The 8,481-nt window shown below is 47.1% G+C and overlaps 1 protein-coding gene across 1 annotated transcript; it reads right to left on the minus strand.

Moving 5' to 3' along the window:
* Positions 1–314: 314 nt before the first annotated feature.
* Neurod1 (neuronal differentiation 1) lies at positions 315–4,367 on the minus strand. Its single transcript, XM_031373401.1, has 2 exons — positions 4,210–4,367; positions 315–2,718 (listed from the first exon to the last, which is right to left on the minus strand). The coding sequence occupies exon 2, from the start codon at positions 2,705–2,707 to the stop codon at positions 1,634–1,636; it is 1,074 nt and encodes a 357-aa protein (XP_031229261.1). The 5' UTR covers positions 2,708–2,718; positions 4,210–4,367; the 3' UTR covers positions 315–1,633.
* Positions 4,368–8,481: the final 4,114 nt, after the last annotated feature.

Genomic DNA, 8,481 nt, shown 5'->3' on the forward strand with positions numbered 1-8,481 from the left:
AACTTCTAACAATCATTTCAACAAATAGAGACAAGCATACAAGAAAAAAAAAGACTAGAGGTGAAGAAGTTTCACATTTAGAAAACCAGAGGTTTTTGTCCAGCTTACTTTGTACCCAATATTCCAAAGAATAAAACAGAGGCGAGGTCTGTTTGTTATCTATGAAGCCAATGACTCCCTAAGCAAGATGACAGACTAATCAACTCTATATTTTATTCCTAATGCTTAACATTAACTCCACAAATACAGAAGTTAATCCCTCTTGGTACAATTTTACTCTCTAAAAACCACTTTTGGAAGAAATGAAACAATTGTTTTGATTTTTGATACTATTTTTATTGCAACTGTATGGGAGTTTTCTAAATTGTGCATTACACCATAATACACAGGATTACAAACAAGATTACAGTACATGTCAATTCCAGTAGTACCAGCATCACATCTCAAACAGCACTTATTCTGGACTGCATTTTACATGCAACAGCTATTGTTCTAATTATGAATTTGATGGTTTGAATTTTATTTAAACTACTGTACTAACTGACTACACAGGTATAAAAACCCAACATTAACAACCTGAATAAATTTAGGCTCAGATTTATTACATGAATAGATGGCAAACCACCATTTGTTTGACTATGTATAAAATCATGCATTTATATTTTCTGGAAACACCAATACCTTCAAACACTCCGTAAAATCATGGAATTCAAAGAAGTAAAAGACTAAAAAGAAAGAGTGCAAATTGTATGTGATAGTCAAGCAGCTTTTGATTTAAAGGAGTGTGTGTTGGCATTTATTTATAATATGTATTTACAAGCTTGTGCAAGTAATGAATTGATATGTTTTGATAAGGAATGCATTTCTTTTTTCATCCTCTTGAGTGTTATGGATCTGGTTTCTATTTTAGGGAGTGGGAAAGACTTTAAAGTGAGATGAATTGCTCAAATTGTGCAATTTGTTATTTTTTCTTTTCTTTTCTTTTTACAATTAGAGAAGAAAGAAGTGCTAAGGCAACGCAATAACTTTCTAAGCACTTTTCTGCTGGTTTAAATTAGTTAAATTATTTTGTATAAATTAGATATAATTCTACTTTTCTGATATGTATAAAAATTGATGAAGCTGCCTGGTTTTAAAATAGGAAATCCACGTTATAAAAAGTCATTAAAAATTCTGTACAAAATCACAACAAAATAATTCAGCATGGGAAAGGTCACAGGTAGTAAAATGCTGGTTGAAAAATATATATTTATATATATTTTAATTGGCCCATTACTAGTTTAAAAATTGCATAGATCCTAATTATTGCTTGTGATTTTTTTTATCCCGATCAGATAATTAATACGATCTGAATACAGCTACACGAAATTCGTGGTACACATTTTCTTTTTTACTTTACTGTATTATTATTTTTAAAATAGAAGAGCTATAGAAAACAATACATAAGGTGAACAGGAACTTTGATCCCCTGTTTCTTCCAAAGGCAGTAACGACAATAAATACATATATCACTTGAAGCTTCGAGTATTTGCACTTTGCAGCAATCTTAGCAAAAGGGCTGCCTTCTGTAAACAGGACAGTCACTGTATGCACAGTGGATTCGTTTCCCGGGAATGGTGAAACTGACGTGCCTCTAATCGTGAAAGATGGCATTAAGCTGGGCACTCATGACTCGCTCATGATGCGAATGGCTATCAAAAGACATAATATTGTCTATGGGGATCTCGCAGCGAGGGGCAGCCGCACCGGAGGAGAAGATTGATCCGTGGCTTTGGGGCCCTGCCAGGGTCGCTGCAGGGTAGTGCATGGTAAAGGCATAATTTTTTTCAAACTCGGAGGATGGTTCGTGTTTGAAAGAGAAGTTGCCATTGATGCTGAGCGGCGGGCTGAGGGGTCCGTCAAAGGAAGGGCTGGTGCAGTCAGTTAGGGGGCTTTCAAAGAAGGGCTCCAGGGCTGCGCTGTAAGCATGTGGCGGCGGCTTGACGTGGAAGACGTGGGAGCTGTCCATGGTGCCATAGGGCGGGCTGGGCAGTCCAGGGGACTGGTAGGAGTAGGGATGCACTGGGAAGGAAGCGCTGGCGGTTGGCAGGTGCGGGGGCATGTCCGGGTTCTGCTCAGGCAAGAAAGTCCGGGGGTTGAGCTGCAGGCAGCCGGCGACCAAATTGGTAGTAGGCTGGGACAAACCTTTGCAGAGCGTCTGTACGAAGGAGACCAGGTCAGGGCTTTTGCCTGAGCGCAGGATCTCTGACAGAGCCCAGATATAGTTCTTGGCCAAGCGCAGTGTCTCTATTTTAGACAGTTTCTGGGTCTTGGAGTAGCAGGGTACCACCTTGCGCAGGTTGTCCAGTGCCGCGTTCAGCCCGTGCATACGGTTCCGCTCACGGGCGTTGGCCTTCATGCGCCTTAATTTAAAACGCTCTAGGCGCGCCTTGGTCATCTTTTTCTTTTTGGGACCCCGTCTCTTGGGCTTTTGATCATCCTCCTCTTCCTCCTCCTCCTCCTCCTCTTCTAGATCCTCATCTTCCTCCTCCTCCTCTCCCCCGTTTCTCAGAGAGTCCTCCTCTGCATTCATGGCTTCAAGCTCGTCCTCCTTCTTGTCTGCCTCGTGTTCCTCGTCCTGAGAACTGAGACACTCGTCTGTCCAGCTTGGGGGACCTTGGGGCTGAGGCTCGCCCATCAGCCCGCTCTCGCTGTATGATTTGGTCATGTTTCCACTTCCTGTATTCAACAGGGAAAGAGGCAAGCAGAAAGAAGAAAGGAAAAAAAAATCCACCCGCTATATTTAAAAGCTGGATAAGCCTTCAGCTCCCTCTCCCTAATCCTGCAGAAATGCACACAAATAGAAACACACAGGAGTCCACTGTAAAATGGATGCCTCCAGGAAAAGTTAAACGCAGTGCTTCATGTTGGTGTGTCTATGCCTCGCTGCTGCGTAGTAGATATCACTGGGCCTGTCATGAGTGGCTATGGGTACCTTTTCTGGTGATCAGCTTAACTGTGTGCGGGGCAACTGAAAGTCTGGCCAGGTGCCCTGTTAGGAAAAACGTGCAGAGTGCATGTTTTTCTGAATGTGTCCCAAGTCACTCCCAACTCACAAAAATGATGAGTTTGGAAATGGAACGAGCATTCTGAACTCATCTCTGTTCTGGCTTCCCACTACTTAAAGAGGTTTAAATACATTGAAAAGCCATTACGTAATTTACTAACACTGACCCCGATTTTTTAAAGAAGATTATATGGAAGCGAGAGCCAATTCAGAGGAGGAAAGATAGTTTCCACCAAATTATTTTCCAATGAACGACACATTTGGCCACAGAAGTGGGCACAAGTCTTCCATCCCTCTCTTGCCTTTCTTTCCTTGCCTCACACCCCACCCCCCGCCCCCGCTAAATTCCCACCTTGTACAAAAGCTCTGGCTCCCAGGCGAGGCTCTCCCACGCGCTGGGGATCAGGTGCAAAAGGCTCCTCTCTAATAAACAGCCCATTGAAAGGACCGCCCGCTCTTTATTGGGGCTTTTCAAAGTTCGCCTCAAACCTCCCTTTAAAAGATGGAGTAATTACAATGGTCAGCGACTGGCAGTGGTGAAGGTGCGCTTCTAATAAGGACTGTAAAAAGCCTTTAGTAAAACAACTGAATGTCTGGCTTCAGAAGAGGCTGCTGGGGACTTGGCCGCCTCTGGGACAGTAACAGGTAGCAGGAAAATCTCCTTCCTTTTCTCCCCCTCTCTTTACATTTCAGCTAAGCTATCTCAGAGTCCAATCAGTTCTCCAGGACGCATGTATTCCATCCTCCTGAAATAGATAGTTTCATATGCACGGTGCGCCTAAATATCTGTACACCAAATAAAACTCTGGGCAGCAGGTGCTTTTTTCTCTCTTTTCCTCGCCCGGAATAAGTGGAAACTTGAAGTGGTTGTTTGCTTTGGGGACTTTCAAATAACCGCTTACAAATAATTACAGTTACTCCCCTCCCCAAACATTCTAAAAGCTTCTATACTATTAAAAATTAAATGTAATTAGAAAGCCTGCAGGGGGTACTTGAGTGCTGGGACTCATTATGCGAGTACTTGTGGGCAATTACGAGGAGGGACACTGATCTCAAATATAGGGACAACCAACTCCACGAATGTGCGCATGCAAAGTACCTAGGTACAGCTCTTCAATTATTGCTTTTATTCTCGGAGAGTAAAAATTAGGAATCGTAATTACCTGTTGTTAAAAGGTTCTCAATAGTGACGATCTCATAACCCTGGAGCCTCGGGACACCTTGCCTTCTGCGTGGGCGAATTCCTCGTGTCCCGCTAGCTCGGGCGCTAGGGTTATATAGCCGAGTTGCTGATGCTGAGCGCGGGCGGGGCCGTGAGCTGAGCAACGAGCAGGTCTCTGCGCCCCGCAATCGCGCACGCGTCCAGGCTGAGCGACACCCGCCCCCACTCACCCCTCCCCAGAACTCCCCTCCCGCCCCCTTCCACCACCACTCCCCTCACCCCCACAGTACCTCCGCCCCTGCTCCTTCCTCCCCGGCATGCGCCATATGGTCTTCCCGGTCCAGCCAAGAGCCGGGAACCACGTGACCTGCCTATTTGTATGCCGCGGAGCGCTCCATTCCGGCCCCTTTGTGGCCAGAAGAAAGTGGCCCATCTGTCGCCAGTTAGAGACTCCGCGGACCTGTTTTTACCCGCAGGAGAGATTAACCCTTTGTGGCAGCAGAAGACAGAGGACATAGGGGAGGGGTTTGCGGGAGGCGAGCGGGAAAGGTAAAGAAAGATCACTGAGTCTATGTCCTAGCCTGAAGTCTGCTTTAGCGCAGGAAGAGAGACAGAGGTGAACCCGTCACAATCCCAGATACTGAGGTGAGCTGAAGGGTCCCTCCCTTGACAATGGTCTCCAGTACAGCTTGACTCTCTGTCCTCTCAGAGAGACTCGTCTCTTGGCTTCTACCCCATGGCAGAGACTTTGCTCTTTGCTACTAAAAATCGGCTGGCTTCTAATCTCCATCACCGCTCTAAGCAATTATATATTTCATACAAAAACGACCTCATCTGGAAACGCAGCCTTGACAACCTCCCTGTTCTCAACCTCTCTGACTAGAGCATCCTCTACCATCCTTTGCAAGTCAGATTTTATACCCTTCACTTGCACACTCCAAATGTAAACCTAATCTTCACCTGCTCCTATCCCGGAGACTTCACTAAGAGTCTTCAACTCTAACCCCTAGAATTTTGTGTCTAAAGCTAGCTTTTGCCAGCAAACCTGGGCTCCACTGGTCTTCAGGTACTCCTGTAGTAATGAATGGCCTCACCTAGCCCTTCTAGGGAATGCTAAGATTAAACACCCCTGCGCCAGAGGTTGGAGTTTCATCTCTGACACAGACCATAATCTCAATCACAGCTTTCCTTGAGCCCCTGATGTTCAATCTCTGGTCTTGGAATCCTGAGTCAGAAAAGGCTCAAAGGAATGCTGTAATAGTACTTTATTCAACTGTCATTTTCCTTTCTGGGAACTCTTGTGTTTTGAGTCAAGCAAAGTCTATTGTGGAAGAGCCTTATCTATTCTTAAATAAGGAGTCTTTATTTTCTCCATCTGAACAAGGAATGTTTCAGACGGATGCTCTCCATCCCTCTAGCCCAAAAAAAGTGCTGGAGGAGGAATAGTTGGCCTCCTTTCTCTTTCCAGTTCCTCTTCTAATTCTTCATTAAGTTCTTACCCTCTTCAACCCCTTTGCAATGAATGCATCCTACTTGAATTGCTTATGTAAAGGCAACCGCCCTTGAGTTTGCAAACAGTGTCAGAGTTGAGTGGCTGGAGTGGGCTACATCTGGGAAAGGGGGAGGGGGAGGGTTCTAAGGAGATCCTGAGCATTTGTAAGGTACTGAAAGTAGCCTTCCAGATCCAGAATGAATCTAAAAGGAAAAGCAAGGCATTGTGGGAGGTCTTTGGTGGCCTAAACATGGCACCAATCAATCATTCAGCGATTCTAGAAATAAATTGCTTGGAGTTTTGCTTTTTCTTTGTTCTGCCAACTGGCAAAGAGTAGAGCAAGCAAGGGGCATTGTTCTTGCATTTACTCTGGGTGCTGAGTTTAAATCCCTGGAAGCTCAGAAAAACCTTGAAGTTTAAGCACAGTAGAGGCAGATGTTATTGGGATGGCCCTTCTAGGAAGAGCTGGCATATCCTGGTTCAGTGATGTGTAACTGAACTGAACCAGAATCCTGGCTTTCACCTCTCCATTTTAGGGGATGCTACAGGAGAGTCATTGGAGAGCGGTGGAAGTTATGGGTCAGGAGATCTGACTGACAAACCAGGGGATTGTGAAAGGAAAAGCTACACCTGGATATTCCTGGGACTTGAAGTAAGATCTCTCCTTCCATGAGTATCCATGCTTGCTGCATTCTAATGTGGCCCTGATTCCAAGTCTGAGTCACAAACACCAAGGCAAGTGTCTTCTGAGCTCCAGGGAAGCAGTGGTTGCCTAATAAGGATGGGGGTTAAGTATTTTTGGTTTGTGAAACTATGTGTGTGTTGGGGGAAGGCGCGAGACTGCGGGGCCACCTGAATTGCACGCAGCTGGAACGCAGAATGCTCAGTGGAGTCCAGCGCTGGGGCCCATGACCCCGGCCGGCTGCCTTGTCCTTATGAGCTGGTAGATGTGCTGGAACAGTGGCTATTTCTCAGTTCTCTCCGCTTGCCTGGCGGGTGACCGCACTCCCCCAACTTTGGCCCCACCGGGCTCCCTAGGCAGCCGGCGGCACGCGAGCTGCACGCGCAGGCAACAAAAGCCGCTTTTCATGACTCAGTGCCCTCGAGCAATGCCCTAAATCTGCCACCCCGCCGGGCCCTAGTCCTCAGCGCAGCACTGGACCCGCGTCGGGCCGTTACAGCCGCAGCCCTGGAGCCAGGGAAGCAGGGGCCTAGGGAGGGATGGGGGAGGAGAGAGGACGGAGGAGTGTGGCCTGGCCGTGGGGCAGGGGCGCATTCACAGATAAAGAACTGGGTCCTGGCCTGCAGCGTCCCGGGTGGTGACCTGTTTTTCTCAGAAACAGATGCGTCCTTTCCATGAAAGGACCCAGTGTGTCCGTGGCTGCCCCCACCGACTCAGATCGTCTCCCAAGCCTCTACCTACAGAGCCTGGAGTCAGGTGGCCTGGCCTGGGCATGTTCAACCCACCAGGAGCCCATTGGTACCCAGCATAAAGAGTTCTTGGAGACCTTGAGGTGCAGTGGGTCGCTAGAGCCAGCAGCTGAGAACTAAAGCCCCCCTAACTGCAAGGCGCTTAGAAGGCAAGAGGATACTGATTCGGATAATACTACTGGGGTGGCTCCGGCTTCGCTTCTCTGGCCTCTCGGGAGGCGGTTAAACTCCCGGGTCCTGGCCAGAAGCTGGAATTGCCCCGACTAGACAGGCAGGCGACAGGAGAGAGCCAGGAGCAAAAGAGACGCTATTAAAATGCCTCGCTATCGCCCGGAGCGCAAAACCCGTTCTTCCCAAATCTCCTGGGCTTGCGGCATAATCTTAATTAAGATAATTGATTCATATTGCACCTGCGAGAACGGAAAAAAAAATTGATTCCAACCCCCAACTCCACAAATTGCTTAAAGCTATTGGATGGAGGACGACGAGGCTGTGATTTGGGGAGTGATTTAGTGCGGGGCTTCCCCAGCTTGGCCTGCCCGGGCCCTTTTATTTATTATTTACGTTCTCTAGATCCCGCTGGGGCCTTAGTGGCTCCCCTCCTGGCGCCCACAGACCTCGAGAGAATACACCTCCGCCTCCCTGTCAGAATTAAGGGGCTTCCTTTAAATCCGTTCAGCATTCAGAATAAACAACATGAAAATAAACGCTGCCAGAGCACCCTGGCAGACGCTGCTCTCAGGCACGTTTGTTGTCAGAAAGCCTGTGTGTGCAAATGTGTTAAAGTGCGATTGTGACCGAGTGTTCAAGCGTGTGAATCTGAGTGTGAACGTATGATCACGTGTGGGACTGTATGATTCTGGATCTATGATTATGTGCGTGGTTGTTGATGTGTGTTCGACATCTGAGAGCATAAATATGTATATTGGTACTGTGTATGTTGGAGGTAGTGTCTATATGCCTAAGTGTTTCACTTCTCGTGAAGTGAGGAACAGCTTGTGGTTTAAAGGGGTCGCAAGTACCTCCGTGTACGCCAGACTTTGCCATAACAGGAGAGAGAGAGAGAGAGAGAGAGAGAGAGAGAGAGAGAGAGAGAGAGAGAAACAAAACTCCATTGTAGCTAAGTGTAGCTTCAGGAGTGAAGGGCCAGTTAGGCATACAGTATATCCTTAACAATGGCTGACACCTTATGATGGGGAAATAGCCAAACAAGGTTCTAAACACTAGCCAGCCAGGTTTTTAAGAGCCCAGGCAGCAGTAGGGAAATAACGTCCTAAGAGAATCAGCACCGTGGACAACGCCTACCCAGTGGCTCCTGAAACTGCTTTCAGATTTAGAACTCCTGGGGAT

The sequence above is a fragment of the Mastomys coucha genome, unplaced genomic scaffold (genome assembly GCF_008632895.1).
Source record: "Mastomys coucha isolate ucsf_1 unplaced genomic scaffold, UCSF_Mcou_1 pScaffold15, whole genome shotgun sequence".
NCBI classification, from domain to species: domain Eukaryota; kingdom Metazoa; phylum Chordata; class Mammalia; order Rodentia; family Muridae; genus Mastomys; species Mastomys coucha.